This window comes from Tinamus guttatus, unplaced genomic scaffold (assembly GCF_059628265.1).
Source record: "Tinamus guttatus ecotype Peru unplaced genomic scaffold, ASM5962826v1 Tinamus_guttatus_pri_ptg000923l, whole genome shotgun sequence".
NCBI classification, from domain to species: Eukaryota; Metazoa; Chordata; class Aves; order Tinamiformes; family Tinamidae; genus Tinamus; species Tinamus guttatus.
In genome coordinates, this window is record NW_028289457.1 from 143,591 (window position 1) to 163,925 (window position 20,335).

Here is a 20,335-nt window from a genome sequence, read left to right on the forward strand (position 1 = left end):
GGACAAGTAGCTGAGGGTTAACAATTCAATATTCAAATTAGAGTTACTGAAAAGGAGGAAAATATTTATCTGTTCCTAAAAAAAAAAAGAAATTAATATTTGCTTTCCTAATCAAAATTATAATGAAGCATGCCATGCTTAAAGGCAAGTGAGTATGGTTGTGTATGTATATTGTATATTTTGTTTTAAAAGGTAAGATGTATTAAAAAGTAATGACAAAGCCTATCTTTACTAAATAGCCAACAAAAATACGAGTTCCCACATTTCTTGTAATGGCATTAATTGGAGAACTGTGGACTAATTCTTGATTTTTTAAATTCAGCATTCAGTAAAGTTCCTTGTACTTGAATACATGCTCAAGATTGGAAGGCAAAAACAAACCTTGTGCTGAGGGCAGTGAGACTGAAAAATTATAAGCCTGCAGCAAAGTTTCTTAATGTACTTATTTCTGTTTACCCAACGTGAGACTGTGACACTTTCTAGAAAACATATTTTTCTACCTGAAATTATATAGATATTCTTCAAATCTTAAAGCTAGACTGAAAGAAACAAGAAAAAGTTGCTGTAGAAATCTCAGTGCAGTCTCAATTATTGAGCCATTCCTGTGATTCATATTTAAAAGAATAATAACACGTAGAACAAGGAGGCATTTAACTTCAAGTCACTCTTATCAGGGTGGATGTGGTCAAGGTGTTCCTACCTACATTAGGAAATCCAGCATATATAAATATATAAATAGAACATATATACAGTATACAGTCACATTCATATAGGCTATAAAATGACAAGTATGTACAAAAATATTTGCAGCTATGTCTTACACTTTCAGTGCTATAGCAGTAATCTAAGGATTTCACTTCTGCTTAGGGGACTTTATCACTTTGCAAATTACGAATTTGGGACAAACTTGTACCAGATATATACAAAATTGTCAAAAACATGTAAGAAGAAAATAGTCCTCAGGGAAGTTCTGCCTTGTTCATAACAAAAGTTGAGACTTGTTGAAACATCATTTGCCTCATTAAACAGTAATGGGTATGTCACTGAACATTCTGAGAGACATTCTCATCTTGATGCAGAGAGACGGTGCTTTGGTCCATAAATAAATACAGAAATTTTAACACATTCAAGCAGGGCACAGACTGGGTGCCTGACATCTGTCCATAGTATAGACTCATGCATAATTACTGTTCTATTTACTGCAGTCTAAACTTGCAAATTGGTCAAAGTGAATGAACATAGGGAAAAGAACACTTATTTCAGGTGACCTTGCAGGCAGGGTCAAAACGTAGAGTTGCATTATTGGCTTGATTGCAGCTTTCCTTATCAGTAAGTTAGGAGGTTAAAATGGCCCCAAGGATCTGACATCTATGCAGTTTATAGACACTTTTGTGAATTCCAGGAGCTGCACACATTCAATTTACTTCTTCCAAGATGGAAAAATATTTCTTCCCTGCTTCAGATAATATTCTTAGATACTCGGCTCGGATACAGACATGCTTTTTTTTAAACATATGGGGAAATCACTCTTTTGAGTAAGTTGTGCAAGAGGAATTAAAGCTTTGAAGAAGGGGTTGTTTTCCTTATGAAAAACACCTGGAAAAAACAAACCTCAGAATGCAGCAGTTTAAAGTGCCTGTATGTGAAAGCTGGTGGAGGAAAATCCTGCTGTGTACCACGGATTCAGATAGCACTTTCAGTAATGGGTGGCACGCTCATCTCTTGCTGCTCACTGTTCTCTGCGGACACATCCTGGGCCTCCTGCTGGTGATAGATATCTTGAACAAGCATGATGTTTGTGTTCTTCCACTCTCTGTACTTCACTGCTGTCAATTTTGGGTCTTCTAGCAGCTGGTTAATTGTGGCCAGGTCATGTTCTTTGCACTAGAAAGGGAACAAGTGGTTACTTCTCACAGAAAACTGGCTGTAATGAAAACACTTTGTGAACATTACACAATCATGCAACACATTGATGTTCAGTTATCCATCCTGGCAACTCGTTCCCATTTTTACAGCAGGTGTTATCAAAATCAAGTCTACAGCAGAATTTCTCCCAAATGAAGGCAAAATTATGATTTCACATAGATCTTTCTAAGATTTTTCTCAAATTTGGTGAGAGAAAAGTCATCTGAAAATTAGATAGTTATGCTATCTCACAAAATGCCAGCATTCACATGAAACTGGACAAAAAATTATCTACTATTGTATTTCCGCCCACTATTGACTTTACCAAAAAGTACCTATTCCCTGAGTACATTATAAATGTCTCTTCTATGAAAGATGGAAAGAAAATAATTTTGGACATAATCCATGCCCTGACAGCGTAGCTCATTGATCGTTAGCTCATATGTATGTTAATAAATCTACCACCAGCTTCTATTAACAAATCTAGTCTCAACTCATGGAAAGGAGGAGCTTAGACCATGGACAGTCACTGATGGAAACTGAGAACTTTGATGTCGTCACATTTTCTGTCACAACTCATTTATCTTTACCAGGCATATTGCCCATCTGTACAGTAGTTCACAGGACGGAGAAGCCCCACTTATCTGACACAATTTGCTAACTACGTGTTAATTGCATAAATGCTACTATTTTTGCCAGGCACCATCTCCCCACTCTCTACAGGAAAGCAATGAAATAGTTATTGCCATCTCTCTTGCCACCAGATTCAGTGGGCCCAAAGACACTCTGTGCCAGTGGCTGCCTTGAAAACATTCCCTCAAATCCTAAATACTTTCTGACAGTAGCATTCAGCCTTTCTTACGTCCTTATCCCAACCCACATCAGGAAAATTTAAGAAAACGGAGTGAGAAGAAGGAATAGTGGTAAATAAAGATTATTAGACAGTAGAATTTGCAAAATTAGCTGTTTCCTTCAACGATTACTTTAACTACCCTAACCCCTGTGATGCTTGAGCCCCTTCTGATACAGGAAATGTTTGTTTATATAGACCCTGTCTCAAGACTTGGTTGCAGCCTTGGTAAGAGGACTTCTGGCATAAGTGCAGAGAATCTTTGAAATGGATAAACCTGATGGCAAAAAGTCCGGCTATACATTTTTCTGTATTTTTTTTAAAGCTATTTTCTACATTCACTAAATATGTGTTGCATTTGTGCACAGCCTCTCTCTCTTCCAAACCATTCAAAACGTATTTTGTTAATGATACATTGTGGCAGCAAAATTAATCTGCCTTTAAAACTGTGAAGTCAAAAGTCCATAATAAGAATTGCACTGAAGCTTAAATAAATCCCATCTCTCTGACTAGGAGAATTTTAAACAAGGTAAATATGAATGAGGTGAAAAACTTTTGATTTCAAAATTTCCAAAATATGGTTTTCAGTTATCTCCTGTCTATACGATAAAAGTATATAATCCCACTGATACAAAGAACATGCAGCTCCACACTCCTACTCTCCCATTTGCCTTTCAGACAAGCTAACTAAACACTGCTGTGCACAGAATTCTGTTTGCATCTGTGAGAAAAATCTCTGTGCTATATTTGTCTTGTCAATATTCCAATTTCTTAGCTTGAAGAAAGCAAAAAAGTCAACATATTTTCTGTGTTATGAACACTCCAAAAATGATTTTTCCATATTAAATATGAGCATTAGACAAGTCTAAGATTATAAACATTGCTAATCACAATCCACACAATATTCCTGCATTAAATCAGTGCAGACTTCTTGTTCATGTGCAGCAATAAGGCTTAAAGCTTCCACTCAGCATTACACAAAATTGATTATCCCACAAGATCCTACTCTCTTTTGTACTGACTGTCTCTTAGCTTTACTTGAGAGGCTCCTATTGGGGAAAACCTTGCAGTATGCCTCTACATACAGTTTTCTATCTCATGAAATAGGAATACTACTTAACTAACTTTCTGCCAAATGGTGAGCTTACTTATTGCTGATATGGAAGAGTAAGGCTACAGTCAGCAGTGTTTCACTTCAGACTCATCAACTCCAAGGAAATTTATGGAGCCATTTCACCAAGCAAACCTGAAAATCTGGCAATATGCAGGATTCCTAGGGTCCAATTTGTCTTTTGGGGTGTATGTTCAGCAAGTTTAACTTTAGCTTTTTTTTGAAATAGGTTTCTCAATTCCTACTTTTAGTGAACACACACACATACACAAAGAATTAAATGACATCACAATTTTGCATTTATTCTTTCTTCTATTTGCAATTTAAATGCTTTGGTTATGTTTTCTGTTTGCCTCAGTACTATTCAGAAGCAGTATTTGAAATCCTATAACAGCCAAAACGATGCTGGCAAGTAAACAATCTCATTAATTCCCATATTCTGGATGGATTTATTGCCCTTTCATTAAATGTTCTATGAACCCTCCCTCCTCCTCTCCAATTCCTGATATATTTCCAACATAAAAGCAGGATGCTTTTGTTATTAAAAATGTTAGTTACAGGAGGTCTTTACAATAGCTTTGGCACATCCTGTGCATTCTCAAAGAGTCACATAAGGAAAACTTTTTTTGGCTCATGCTCATTTTCTTATATTTTATCATTAATGCACTTTCTTTTTGCTTTTCCTTCTTAAAGGCTTCCCTATTCAGTGAGTTCAGCTAAGCCTGTAATTTTTCCAGCTAAATAAAACTAGCTTTCTTTATTAAATTTTACAAATGGCTAAAAGTTATGCAGAAAGAGGCCCTCTCTGAACTATTGCTTCTGCTTCCAGTTTAAATTTAACAGGAAAACACAGATTGGTGTTCAGAAATAAAGTGGAAAACAATTTCAAAAACTAAATCAAATTCTCTGGAGCTTTAAACAAATACGTAATTAGAATTCGGCTGAAGCTAGCTTCTTTTTTCAGACAAAGTGATTCCTTATCTCAGGAAAGAAACCTTGGCCCCACTCTGTGACTTCACCTTTAATGTGCTATTCAGCATTCGAATTTTGTGGAGTCTCTCATTAATGGAAGGATTTTTGCTACGTTTGATAAATGACTTCCTAAGTTCTTTCTTAGTTGAAGGTCGACGATCACCAATGGGAGACAAGCTTGCTTGTTCTAATGACTTATAAAGCCGCTCCATCTCATCATCAGGGCATTTTCCCTGATCTGCAAAGAAAAGAATAAACTTAACATGAGAATATGAATATGGCAGCATATAGCAGAATCATTAAGTCTGACCATCAGAAAGGATTTTAACCAAGCTAAAAAGTAACAGTATTAGAGTCAAAAACAAGGGGAATTTTTAGTGAAATTCTTAGGGTCATAATCTGTATGTGGCCCCTCACAATGAAGCTTACATTACCTTCATTTTAATTATTCTTTTCAATCTGATGGCTCCCAAGTTGTGGCACCATTTTCCATGACAGAAAGAACATTAGAGGAAATACTAGCGAGCAGTTGAGAATTAAGCAGGATGAAATAACACAAAAACTGAAGCAAACTTATTTCTTAGAAGAGAAGAACTTAATAATAAGCCAGAGCTAAAAAAAAGAAAAGAAGTACCAGGCGTAGTTGGCCACATATGAACAGAAGACCATTTCTGTGAAATATTGCAATTCATTTAGATGACAGGTGCTGTTATCTCTCAGTCCACACAGCAAGCTTTTCTATTTCAATATTTCAATTCAAATACTACAGGAATATTTTAAAATTATTGGTGTTTTCAGGATGCTAATGAGTCCTCACTGGGATAACATTTATTTTTTATTTCCTTGGCGGTGGTGGTGGTTCTTAAATGTGTTCCTCCAATGTGTGGAGGCAATGTGTGCCAATAGAAATGTCTGTCTTTTCTTTCTCTTTCTTTCCTTCTTTCTTTCTTTCCTTCTTTCTTTCTTTCTTTCTTTCTTTCTTTCTTTCTTTCTTTCTTTCCTTCTTTCCTTCTTTCCTTCTTTCCTTCTTTCCTTCTTTCCTTCTTTCCTTCTTTCCTTCTTTCCTTCTTTCTTTCTTTCCTTCTTTCTTTCTTTCTTTCTTTCTTTCTTTCTTTCTTTCTTTCTTTCTTTCTTTCTTTCTTTCTTTCTTTCTTCTTAATAAAAGTTAAATATCAACTTTTCTAAATTACTTTTCTTAATTTAGCAACAATTTCTGAACACAAGGAAGAAATTCCTTTTCTCTCTCATGATGAGGGAAAAAGTCCCTCTTGAGAAGGATTCCAAGATCCATGCAAGGACTGCAAACCAATGTTGCACTACCATCAATTTGCCTGTACCACACTATATCCAAGGATAGCTGCAGCAATTAAAAAGTGATGCATTAGAAGAGGAAGAGGGGAAGGATTAAAGAGTAGACCAAGAGCAGAAATTTGGTCCTTTCTACATTTACGTCACCACAGCATTTAAGATCTTGACCCTGCACCCACTAAAGCAAATACAGTTTTGCTAAACTTTACTAAGCTAAAGCTTTGCTTCGCCTACGTAAGCTGGGAGCATGCCAGCAGTGCGGTGCAATGCTGTAGCTGAATAGCTGACCAGAATGCCAGCACACTCCAGAGTCTGCTTCTTATCTTCCCAATGTTTTAAGAAGTACAACGTCCTCCTAGACCTCCATTCTTTTAAATATTTAGGTTACAGGAAAGGTTTATGATATGTTACAAATATTTGTCTTCAGTCTGTTGCTGGCCTTCTTTCATTACTTTGTGATAAGGAGGCTGCTGTAACTTGACAAGAACTAAATATAGCTTCCATTGCTGGTACAATGCTGGGGGAGGAGAAGGAGAATCATTGTATATTTAACAGGCCATAGGAAATAGAAAAAAAAATGCATGTGCAAGGCATAATACACAGCAGCAGTATTTCCTGAAAACTGTCAGCTCCTGCCATGAGGCTTGCAATTATAACTAGCTTCCTGCCTACTTACTTGTGATGAAGCAGCTGTTTGTTCCATTAACCAGCTCCCGCATAGGACTGGCTCAACTATGCTGCAGACATCACCCAACAGGACTGTACACAGTATCAGAGATAGATTGAGCTATATCAAACCTACTTGGCAGATATCCAAGGAAAAGTATATGAAAGGAAAAAAGAAAATGCTTTGACTCTAAATGTTTTTTTAAGTTGTCCAGCAACTTAAAAAAAAAAAAAAAAAAAAAAGACAGAGAAGAGGTCAAGAAAACTTATAATGTCTTTATAATTCCTGATCTATATGTTGCCTGGAGATTTGTTTCAAGTTAATTCAGGATACTACTCAGTATCCTAAAAGTATAAGAAAAAAAAAAACAAATAAAATATCCTGTGATAAAATATGCTTTCTGAAGATGCATCTTGCATTCTACATGCTCTGATCCCTCTTTTACACATTTGTGAATGAACTTAGGCAGGACAGAAGTACTTGACATGTAAAGAGAAGTAGTAGATCTATAAAGAGAAGTAGCACTTTAGACCAGAAAACCCTGCTAGAAGTCTCCCTCTGCATGACCAGTACTCTGAACTCAACTGCTGACTTCTTTCAAGCTTGCAACCTTGCAAAACTTCCTCCTCGGTATCTTATTCTTTGCCCACTTTGGCTGCTGGAAGGATGGATCAGGTCAGTTAGTTTCACAGGGACAGTGACGGGCATGACTCTGGAGATCAGATGTAGAAAGAGCATGAATTGAATGGGATTTCAGGAACCAGAGGCTGAGTGAAACCTATGGGCTATGTAAAGCCAGGTAGACTTTTGTCTACTTTTTTTTTTTTTTTTTTTACACTAATAAGCAATGAGCTTCTCTCACAACATTTTTTAAATAGTATCTTAATATTTTGTTTTAGTATATAAGCAAACACTGTTATTATTTTCTATATAAGAAAATCATGTTATTGATGGAGTAAATTGAGACCAGAATATCAGATACTCAGCTGGACTTTTTCCCTAAAATCCCAAGCTTCCCTGAGCCAAGCTCAGAAAGCAAAACCCAGTGCTTTGCAGGCTTGAAAATGTCACTAAACATACTAAATTCAATTGTATGAATCTGTAAATGGGAGAGGTCAAAGCAAGAGGGGAGAAGCTTTATGCCAGTAAATTAACAAGCTCAGTAAAATGATCTGTGAGAAGAAAACACTTCTCATCATTCACACATTCTTTAATAATCTATTACAATATTTCACAAGACACCTAATGCCAGGAAGTAAATGAAGATATTACTACCTGCAGTGTGTTTTGTGCTTTTTTTTCCCCTCATGACAACACCCAAAGAAAAATAAGGTTGGGTGGTGGAAATAAACTAACATCTTTCAGGTCTTAATCACAGACTGGATGTTTTCTCCAGATTCAGACATTTATGGCACTTCTGCCCTAGGCTTTATACTGCTTAGTTCTCTTCGTGCCTGAAAACAAAGCACTGATCTAGCACACAGCAATTTTCAGTAAAAGAAGCAGAAATGGTAAACAGTTCTGTATGTATGTAAATTCCTGATATGAAACCTGTCACGTGTAGGCCATACAGTTGAATCATCACAAAAGATTTGCTTTGCATCAAGAAGTTTTAAAAAGATAATATGCAGGAAACACACAATACTCACAATCAGTATACAAATGAAGAAGTTATCCACGTTGGACTCCCAAACACAAACAAATCACCCTTTCTCTGAGCTTTGTTAACCTCAGAAGATTTATATAAGGGATATACTCTCCTAGCAAATATTCTAAAGAGCACAGACAGGTCAGACCCCACTAGCACTTTTCTGATGTGAGTTTTCCAGCCTGGTCAAACATCTAACTTGAGGCATATTCAAAATCATTTCAAAACATGATACTGCAAGTTATCTCTTCCAGATGAACTCATCAAGTTAAGTACTTTCTGCCTCAGGCATGAAAGTTAAAGCACTTCTTTATCTCATCCTATTTTAAAGCTAAAATATGTATATTTTCCTTTCACGACCTGCAGAAAGATTAGGCATAGGAAACAAACAGTAAGAGTGGAAGGATACGGCATATTGTGTTTATTTGTGAGTGTGCACCTGCACCCAAGTGAACACCTGGGTTGCCATTTACCATATGCTTTTCCATATCCTTTGCAATAGTAACTATTAGCAATTCTATTGAGTAATGCCTCAGAAAGTATTGGCCTTACTGGGTCCTCATAGAGTGTCCTTCATTGCAGTACTTCTTGAAAAATTATCCAGCATAGCTCTTCTAACTTTGTCAAACTCTACAGTATGAAACAGAACCAGAGCTGGAAAAGGAAACCAAAGGAAAGTCTTTCTCAAAGATATTTCAACATTCCAGCAAAGGAGATATTCTAGTATGCGGTGAGGAAAATAAAGTTATTTTGGGCTGGTGAGAACCTTTGACCAGTTGTCTCAGAAATGAAACCTAATTTTGAGTCTTGGTGCCATTTTTCAGGAATTTCCTTCTTACTAAGCAGGACATATCACAGACAAGAACAAGCTGCCAGACACTGAGCATACCAGTTCTTCATCACCTCAGTTTTCAGCTTCAGACACGTGCTTCAGCCAACGTGCTCAAAGTGGGAGACATCAAGGTATTCAGACTCCCCACTTTGCAGCAAAAACACAGGAATCTGTCTGAAAATTCATAAGTGAAATGCCTTCCAAGAAGCAGCTGTGAAAAATCAAGCTTATTGCTTCCCAGCGGTAAAGAAATAGAAATTGGCAGTGTTGTGCAGAAAGAACATTTTGCATTGAAAATTGCCTCCAAGAGAACATATCTTAGTAACTATAAACTGAACTCAAGAAATTTAAATACTTGTTCTACCACCCTCTAACACTGAGATTTCACAGAGCTCCAACTGTACATTAATCCTAAGCAAAAAAAAAAAAAAAAAAAAAAAAGCTGCTTCTCCCTGTCTTTGTAAAAAAAAAAGCTGCTTCTCCCTGTCTTTGTGACCTGTATCAGCTTCTTGTGGCTGTGGTAACACCCTCCCCGTCCCCCCCACCTTTCTGATTCTGCCAAACCTTTCAATGCCAATGCAACAGTATATTGACCCAAACTGGGGAGGAAAGGAGAAAAATATAACTCCCTTCCTCCCTCACCTCACACATAGACACATGCGTACAGTGTCTGCTCTCCACAGTAGTAGTGGTCTTTTGAAAAGGAGTGTGATGACATCATGGGCAAATCACATTTCCCGGAGAACTATAGAACAGAAAAAATAGGAAATATTTCATTTAAGAGAGCATAACTGAGGCAACTCCTCACTGGCAAATGCAGACCTACTAAATTACAAGGTAGGCCAAGTAGGAGAAAAGAACAGGAAAAATATATTATCACCATTAGTAAGATGCTCTTAACTATCAAAGTATATTATTATATACTGCATTCCTCCACAATGAGGGATACCATTTTTAATAAACTGTGACCTAACCAGAAACAATGCAATAAAGTATATTTTTCCAAGTCTTGAAAACTACAACATCATATTTTCCACTGTGATTTCTAAAGTCTTTTTTATGAGAAGCTAAATAATCATTCAAAAACCATTGTTTGTCCATATAATCATCCTTACTATAGGCAAATCTGTTGGTATACAGCCATAATCTAACTAACTTTTTTTTTTTTTTAAGTTCTTGTAGCAGAAACAAAGCGGACAGAGCACACCACAAGATCTGTTCTAGATATTATTGGCATAATTAAACTCGGGAGGGGAAGAGGATGTCAGTTCTGAAAAACAAGGAGGAATTGATTGCATCCAGCTCCTGTTTAACCAGTTGCAAACAAAATCATATTTCAAATGGTTTGTGAAAATTTTTGAGGAATCTCAGAAGACCAGCACATGCCAGCTATTATACAAGCCACTGTGAGATAAACTATGGTACCATAAGTATTTCTTGTCAAGATCCATTAACTTCACAGGACTGTGAACATAAAATCTTAAGGAAGTGCAAGGAAGAAGGATGTTATTACTATAGCGGAATATCCTTAAATACACACAAACACATATTCCTGTTCTCTTGTAGTAACCTTCCAGTTTCTGCTGCTTCCTTTTGTTACATGTTTGTTACTTACATCGATGTGGGCCATAATCAGATTAATTTTTCTTCCAGCAGTTGCCAGAAAAAATACAAAAGAAGTTTGGCAGCGTCTAGCCTTCCTGGATGGGAAAAGGCCAGTTTCTGGATACAACGCACGTAGTCAGATATTTGTTTGTATTCTTAGCTTTTGCTTGTTTGCCTTTCAATTTCTTTGTGCTATAGGGAGTTTTGGATCTTTCGTCTGTGCACATGTAGCAGGCCACAATACTGAAATACTGTTTTCCTCACAAAGCAAATGGAAATATAATATTAATATTATACAATATTAATTCCCTTTCAAAAAAATACTATTAAATGTTGTATTTTCTTGTACTTTTTCTTGTACTTTGTGTTACTCTGGTATCTCTCAAAAACCAGAGCAGCAAATAAGGGAAAACTTTCCTAGAATCAGGAAGAATAAAGCTGAAAAGGCCTTTAAAATATCATCTGATGCATCTCTTTGTACGTGATACAGTTGTTTAGCAGGTTTCATTTAATAGTTTCCATTCAAAAAATAATCCATGATCATTTAGTTGAATCTTTCATTTTTCTCACATAGATATGGGCCATTTGATATTCTTTCTGAAACTTTTATTTTACTACTTAATCCATTGCCAATATTTCTGTACTCTTCTGGTATTTTCAATACAAGCTTTTCCCACGTCACAGCTGCTCTTCCTCCTACCTCACAACCTTTCTCATGTTGGTCTCCATTTCTGGCTTTTGTCAATAAAAATGCTCCTTAGTTCCTAAAAACTTTCACCTCAGCTCTCAGCTGCAAATAACTCTACATTGGGCCTTTGCTAAAAAGAATATGGCCACCAAGTGGACTGTGTGACAGCTTATTTCCGTCTTCATGAGGGGGAAGAGAAATGTATGGACTTGAACGTTGCGGGGCGAGTGTGTGTTATGGGGTGAGAAAATGCATAGCTGTTATGAAAACAGCAAGACAGGCTTCATGCAACACAGGACATGTGCTTGTGAAACATTTACCAACATAAGACAATCCTATCTCCTTTTAGACAAGGTCAAATTATTCTAAAACAGGAAGAGTTGTGAGAGAAATGTGCTGCTGAGAAGCATCAAACACATAATACTAGCAAATGCTTGAGGTATGCATTCTTCTTGTTTCACTCTACTGAAATTCTACGGTGTTCCTTTTGCTTATGTTAAATACTACAGTTTGGCAGCTAGCTTTTACCTCACACTTGAAATTCATCTCTCAGAATTCATGCATATACTTATCAACAACCTGGAGGAGGACTTCTTGAAGGATAAGACAAAGAATTGGAATTACATTCTTTTTGATGACTTTCATTTTGAACTGAATTGCTGATTTACATTAGTCCTTTTTTCCACTTCGCATTCTCAAATTGAGGAAGCTTAGGTAAACTCCTTACTTTTTTTTTCATTTATTTTTCCAGAGGCCATTGTAACAAAAATCTTGCAAACGCTCTCCATCTTGTCTCTATACCATGCAGACATGATAAAGGAAAGAAAAATGCATGTACAGTGCACCTTCTACTGACTCAACAACAGGTTATGATGCAGACAGTAACTAGTGAGGTTATACAGTTTCCATAGTGACTGTGTCATTGTAATGATCTATTTCTGGAATTCCAACACACATCACCAGAGTGGGTAGAATGGAAGCATTCCACAATCAGGGAATGATTTCTGGTAATTGGTGAGCAAATGGAAATATTAATTTCCCAAAAAATATTTCAAACAATTAAATCATCTTCCTAATGGCAGAAATGTACCAAAATGCGCCTGGATTTACATTTTGATCTTGATTTTATTGGTAAGTATTACTGTGTCATAGTATGACTTCAGTCCATAAAATGTGCTTTAAATGATTACAAATTCGTCATGCTAAATCTGTGACCATCCATGAAAGTACTTGTCAGTACTCTTATGGTTACTATGGTAAGCATCAAGCTGATCATAACTGCAGGATTTCTGAGAATGCCATAGTAACACATTCTAAGTAAAAGGTGAAATTTATACTTCTGAAGTGCAACCAGTAAACCTTGTTTAATGGATTCTTTAAGCCACTCTGTCATATATAGCCTACTCTCCAATAGTCCACACAAGTATGTCTAAACATAGACTCAAATGTAACCTGGAAATACCTCAGTGCATCCAAAGATTGTTTTCCAAAACCATTACTGTTTACATTTAATTCAGAAGACAATGAATTGACTACATATTTCTTTAGGGACATGATTTCTGTCGGGCCCAGCCATTTCACTATTTGCAATGCCACAAAGCTTGAAAGGCAAGGCACATTGCCTTACTATGGTAGTAGGGTTATTAAAAAGTGATAATGACTAAATTCTACACCATGTTCTTAATTTAGCGGTATGTTTCAGTATTAGAATACCAAGGCAGGTATCTATATGATAAACAAAGTCTAGCCTTAAATAACTTTCTGATTCATGATTGCATTGATTATGATTAACTTCAATGAAATCAATAGGGAATACATGATAGAAGCAAAAGTAGTTCCTTTCATTTATAAAGGTAGTTTGACATGACTCCATACTCACCACTTCCTACATATGCCATTTCGTTTAGGATGTCAGCTCTCTGACGGTCCAGATATTGTCAAACTCTACCCCTACTTGTGAGATTTTACTAAAATTTAGATTTGATTTTAACCAATAAAAGAGAGACATACTAAAATATAGAAAGCCAATAAAATATGTCTATATTAAGATTTTATAGAGGCTATGATTTTAACATTTAGGTAAAATTTGAGAAAAAAAAAGTCTATAGGTATTTATCATTTAGATACGACCTTATATACTGGAGCACAGTAAACCAAATGTTATAAATTATGTATCACTGGAAAACTCTTCAGTATAGCATATAAAGAAAGGAAAGGAGCGACGCAAAGAAGAAGTGGAAGGGGGAAAACAAACTTTCACATTATGTGGCCCTGCAGACAAAATCTCTTTGCTTACCTTTGGCTAGTGATTTCTGTCCTGCTGCATCTAGCACAGTTAGATAATGCATATCTTGAGTTAACAAAGCATTTTGGGATCCACCACTGAGCTGGACCTCGTGTATTTCTGCCACTTCTCCACAGTCCACTTCTGGCTGCTCCTCAGAGTGAATCTGGACACAGAAAGTCAAAGGTTGATCACCCTCTTCCACGGCAGAGCTGTTAACTAGGTCAAGCCATGACTGCCTCTCAGGATAAACCACTTTGGACACCAAGGAAGATGATGACTCCTGGGAGCTGAAAGTGCTTTCAGGAGAGGAGAGAGAACAAGATGCTTCACTTGACAGAGTTGGGGTCAAGGAGGGCTTCTGTTGATCCTGTTTTCCAGAAACAAACAAAACAAAGCAAAAAGTTACTCCAATTCATTTCTGTACTTAGGCTCAACGCATTGCAGATATGCAGCTTATATGGTCCATACCAAAAACAGATATAATCTGATGAAATTTATTATATCCAAACAGGCCTGAGGTATGAAAGCCAGAGTCTCATAGATGAGGTGATCAAAATCTTGCAAGGCCTTAAAAGAAAGGAGCAAGAAAAAAAAGTCCTGAATGCAACATTCCATGGTAGGTTGCACATTTGCTTTCACTTTTACTAGCACATTTGATTTCACCCTACCACTGTTTGTTCCACTGATCTAATCAAGAGTGCAGAAGAGAAGCCTTAAATTATTCTTGACTGTGGAGTTGCCTTGAAACATTCAGTAAATCCATTGATGTCATAACCAGAAATAGCCAGGGATGAGCCTGAGCCATGATCTACCTTAAATTTCTCAGCACACAAAGCTATTTCACCTGGTCCCTTCAAAGAACTAATCGTCATGCAAGCCGAGAAGGCTCAGCAAACCAATGGCAGGCCAGTGGTGAAAGGAAAAGGAAGACAACCATGCAAAGGGCATGCAAAAAGGGAATGGTATAAGATTTGTGCCGCTCATTCGCCAACCAAAATTCTTCCTTTAGTGTATGATTCTGGATACAGACCCAATCTTCACTACCAACATATCAGAAGCTGTCAGCACATCCTAGGGCCCTCTATGCTGCAATGATCTCAACAATAGTTCATACATCCAGAAGAGGATCAGAGATATCTACAAACCATCATTAGGAGGTGGGAGGTGAGGGAGAGGGCGTTTGATTGGCACATAATACCACATAAAGAAAGCTTTAGAAAAATAACATTTTGAAAACTATGTAGCTATGCAGACAGGCAGATAGATGCTTAGTTGTTGGAGTTTTTTGTGTTGTTTTGTCTTTGTTGTTTTTTGTTTGTTTTTCTGCAAGAGTCATTTACACTGGTTGTCCTGTACTACTGTCTAGTCACCAAAAGCACTTTTCTAGCACAGGAGCTGTGTTTCTTCCTTAGAAAGTTTCTTCCTAATGACCAACCACAAGTGAAAGACGAGCCAAAGGATCAAAGGCCCAGATAAAAAGACACTCCACTGAACTGAGAGAAACGTATGCAAAAATGTTAACAAGAACAATTCTACACAAAATATAATTGTACAGAAAGGACATTTCTGCACAGTTAATTGTGGCATTGCCAAATCAAAGTTGAAGCCAGGAATTAAGTAAAGTTAAAGGGCAAGAAATTATTGCATAGCTACACAAAAACACACAGGTTCATACACACAGACACAGGTTAATTAACAATAATTATGCAATGGAAGGGAGACAAAGCCTCATACTGCAGCCATTAGCAGAACTACTGGAAACCACAATGAAGTCTAACACAAAAGCCAGATTTCTCATATCCTCTAATGAAAAAAATTTAATCCTTCAGTGCAAATCAGCTGCTACTGACCACTGTCAAAAACAGAATACCAGACTTGGAAGTCCACAAGTCTTGAGAGTTTACAGACATATGTAGAATATCTCTCAGGATTAAAACAGGTGCTAACTAAGGTAGCAGTATCAAAAATTACTGAAATGGTGTTGCTATGGAAACCTGGACAAGATGAAAACACAATAAAGGGAATAGCCTGGAATAACTACTAATAATTACCTGATGAACTAGAAACAAGAAGCATTCATATAAACAAAGAGTGACAACATTTTGGCATTATGCTACGTAAACCTCTGCAACTCAATGTTGCTATAGCATATACTATTTCCTTTTTATGTTAAAAATGCAAATGGGGTTATTTTCCTATAGTTTTTATCTAGCTGTTCTTGTAGCTAACTACTAAGCTACTAACCAGTTCAGAAAATAAGGAGGGCTGATATTAGGTTGTGATCAGCATTTGTTTGCACTTCACTTTTGTACATTTTCAAACCCATTCCTCCAAGACTATCCCAAATGCTAAGGAAACAAAACTTATTTATGAAAAGTAGAACACTGTGTATCAGTAACTATTTGTTTTCCAAAAGAAAACCTTCACAGATGCAGCCATAAAGGAAAGGGCAATAAGGTGCTATCATTAACTACAACTACTAGGTACAAAAGTGCCCTTGAGAGCTTAGGCGACCTGAAGCATTTCATCTGTCTCAGAAGTTCTGTTGAGAAGGCAAACTGTTGAACTATTTGCACAGCCAAGCGGAAAAACTGAAAAATAAAATTAATGCGCACACATGGTGTTGATTGGTCTAATTTCAATTGTTTAAAAGCAGAAAAATAATATGTTAGATATCATCTGCATTCTTCTGGCATTTTTCCATGCACTAGAAAGTGCCATTGAGAAGAAAATGGTGTCTCACTGAATGGAATACATTTTTGTTTTTTATTTTGTGTTAAAGGAAAGATTTGGGTGACAGTAAGGAAAACTGCCAGAACATGTTTCTCTTTCTCTGCATATGTGAGTATATGCATTTTATTTTTCTTGGCATGACCAATGTTTACCTAAGCTACTAGTGATTCCTTTGGCAGACTTGCAATCATCCATGTAAAAATAAATCTCCATTTGTGGACATTCTAAAAAGCAGATGTTTGAATCAACAGATCGTAAGGATTCCACTGGAAATAAGGACTCTTTCAGCATTTTTTTTCAGAGAAAAATGATCTCCATGAAACATGCCAACCACTCATGGAATTGCTGCAGTCTATTGGCTTAACATGGCTACTGGTTTTTGAGCATTAAGTCCATTCCCCTGCAGTGAAATTAATGCAAATAATCAGTAAATCCTTTGCCTTACAGATGCTAAAATGTATTTGGTTTTCACTTGCTTTTTTCTTCAGCAGTACCCAGAAGCACTGGGTAGCACTGATGGACATAGGTTTTGCTCAATGCTGTTTGTTTTCCAACAGTCAAAATGCTTTGAATTAGCAGAGATCAGAAGAGCAACTAAAACTTCATGATGTAAAATGTACAGTAGAGTAAAATGTTTGTTGCTCTAACAGATTACAGAACCTGCACCTGGATCTCTATTTGTTCCCAGTTTAATACTTTGCAATGTGGAATTGATCTCAAGAAATTTGGAGGCCTTTTAAATTGGGACAATAGGGGCTTAATTTTCAAATGTGTCTATAGCTTCTGAATCCTGTAGTACACCTCTCCCACCACTAAAAAAGGGGCAATAAGTCCTAGTCAAGAGCCTATAACAATGCTGGTCTGAATTTCCAAGTCAAGCATCTCTTCCAGTAGCAACCTGAAAAGATTAAAGTAGGCATCCCAAAGGATGTGGACTTATAATATCATATATAATATCATAATATCATCCCAAGTCTATCAGATGCTCAGAATCTCATAGCTTGATACAAAAACTCTACATTGAATGTACTCTACATAAAACTACAATCAGGTTCTCCAAACTAACCACAAGATCTATCCTTAGAATTGCCTTCGCAGTAAAATCTGTGCTTTCCCAATCTTTCCAGTGGTCTTTTTGTTCCAGTAACTGTCAGGTGTAAAGGAGGTGAAATCCAGAATTTATAGAGGACTTGGATTTGCAGTCAGCTCAGCTCCTTGGATACCTTCCTTACACACCACTATTACAATCTAAGTATAGGGCAGGGCAGTGGCCTGTTCTGGGAGGAGAAGATGACTAGGCTAGTCTGCTTAGTGGACGTTTACTTTTGCCCATAGTGAACTTGACTTTACAATGGGGATGAGGAGAAAGGAAGGCAGCTCAGAAAGAAAAAGGCTGGAGGGAAGATAAGCTGTATGAGGAAAGACTGAGGAAGCAGGATCCCTCAGCACCTGCCCCCCTGCTAAAATCTTGAAGCCAGACTTGTCTCCTACCATACCCTCCAACCCCCAAGAAGAGCATATGGTTGAGAGACAACCAGAGATTGTATCATCTGCAGCGACAGACTGACATGCATCAGGAAACCAGAATAACAGAAAACCACAAAATAGCACCTGTTTAATCTCATCATCTGGAAAAATGCAGGCATTCACTTTGGAGTGAGCAGAAGGGAAAGATATCTGTAGCCACTTAGACGCAAGCCACTGAGGTATAAAATTCAAGATGCTTCATTATCAGCCTTTTGCCCAAAATAGCTCTTGGAGTTACACTGCCAAGGTTCCTATTTTCTCTGATATTTATAACCACTCAGCCGCATTTAACTTTCAGTTAATGCAGCCAGAAGAGAACGATATTTTATACAGCAGAGAACACCACACATCCCCCAAGTGCCAGGTGGATTGTTTCACAGCCATTAACATTAAACAACTGTTCTCTGAGAGGAAGTGAACACTGACTTATCTGACTGAAACAGAAGGGGGCAAATAGGTGATGGCGTGACATACCCTCCCAGCTTTACCAGAGCCAAATGAAAAACACCCAACAGGCAGCTCAGTGCCATCACCACTCCTTTCATTACTAGTCAGTAATGGTCAGTAAGGACCACGCAAGCTTCTACAGATGATCTATATTTTTCACTTGTTCTTGCTCCACTGTCTGCGAGCACCTCAGCTACTGTTGTTTCAGTGTACCCAGAGAGGATCTTGTACAGGACTGATGAGGTAGTGGGCACTTCCCCTTTAGGAGGTACAAAACGTAATTTTATATCAAGTATATTATTATCATGTGCTTGATGTTCCCTTTCAACATGAGAGGAAAAGACTTAAACTAGGGATCCTTATTTCAGGTGCACTACCACCTCCGAGTTAGTCATTTCTAAACACAGAGTAAGTAAAACTCATATATTATAGGGTATATAAAGTGAAATGAGAACATTGTGGAAAGCAACAACATAGAAACAAGATTAACAGGTCAGTAGCTGGCTAATAACTACATAAGTCAATTGACTGGCCACATGAGGGTGCATCCAGAAAAATAGCCCTTAGAAAGGGAGACAAACAGCATGGTTTTTGGAGGATGCCTATTTTCTTTGTTTGTAGTCTTTTTCAAAGGTATAGAACAGATTTTATCACTGTGAGCAGAGACCACTTTTCTTTCACTTCCCTTTTCTGCCACAAGTGGAGCTTCAAATTCAGTAGTTTTAACAGTAGCTCACTCCACTAAATAAATACAAATCTGTTGGATGATGACAGCAGAGGTCACAAAAAAAAATGGGGATTGGATTAGAAAAGAATAGTATGAAAAAAATAGGTTATGGTAGAGTGTTAAAAACCTTGCAAAGGAAAGACACACTGTATTTATGAGGTAGAGTGACACCTTCCTCTCTAAAGGAGGCATGTCTTCACCTGAAGAAACTTGTTCTTTCAAGCATGAGTCTGTCAGTGGAGGAGGCTAGAATAACTGCAAGCTCTGTCACAGGGTGGGTGGTGAGTTAGTGCATCCACATTTCACAGGAAAAAATGAACATTTACAGCCCCTGCTCACAGTTATTGGGTGAACATACACCTTATGAAAAGACATTTGTTCCAACTGGTTAGCAACTAGAAACAAGCTAATCACTGTAAGACTTACCAAATGAGGAGGTGCTGGCGGGGCTGTGTAGGGAGGAGGTGGCGTGTCTGTTATTTCTGGATCATCGTGCTCACTTTCACTGTAACATTCTGGGGCAGACATGGAAAAATGAACAGAAATTGTTAGACTCATGTATTCCCTGAAGCACTGTGTAAATATCACAACATAACACCTTCAGATGTGAGGACTGCGCTGTTAGCATATCAGTGTCTTCTACTTTGAAAATTTACCCACCTGCAGTAATGCTCCACTACTTCACGGCACCGTTTCTTTCTTTTTTTTTAATATATTTGCTATGACAGGAAACACTAGGTGACACTGCTATAGATAGCTTTAAAGGGGGGTGTTTTACTGGGAGTTTTTTTTTTTTTTCCTCCATACTTTAAAAGAAAGCTGCACCATTCATTGCAGAATTTACCTGCTGCAAATAGCAGGTTCTGTCCCTTAATCTCTCTAACCAGTAAACTGTCCTGAGCAGGCAACAGGCCTGGTATTTTGGCTGAGATTTCATAAAACAGATTGTTTGCATGGTACTTAGGAAAGAAACAGCAATAAAGCAGCCTCGTCAGTGCCACCACACAGTAGCTTGCATAGGCACACAC

At 37.4% G+C, this 20,335-nt stretch overlaps 1 protein-coding gene across 1 annotated transcript; it reads right to left on the reverse strand.

Annotated features, from left to right (window-relative positions):
* Positions 1-1,683: 1,683 nt before the first annotated feature.
* Positions 1,684-20,000, reverse strand: LOC148591175 (interactor protein for cytohesin exchange factors 1-like). Its single transcript, XM_088538069.1, has 4 exons — positions 19,734-20,000; positions 13,883-14,240; positions 4,886-5,076; positions 1,684-1,884 (listed from the first exon to the last, which is right to left on the reverse strand). The coding sequence occupies exons 1-4, from the start codon at positions 19,863-19,865 to the stop codon at positions 1,684-1,686; spliced, it is 882 nt and encodes a 293-aa protein (XP_088394195.1). The 5' UTR covers positions 19,866-20,000.
* Positions 20,001-20,335: the final 335 nt, after the last annotated feature.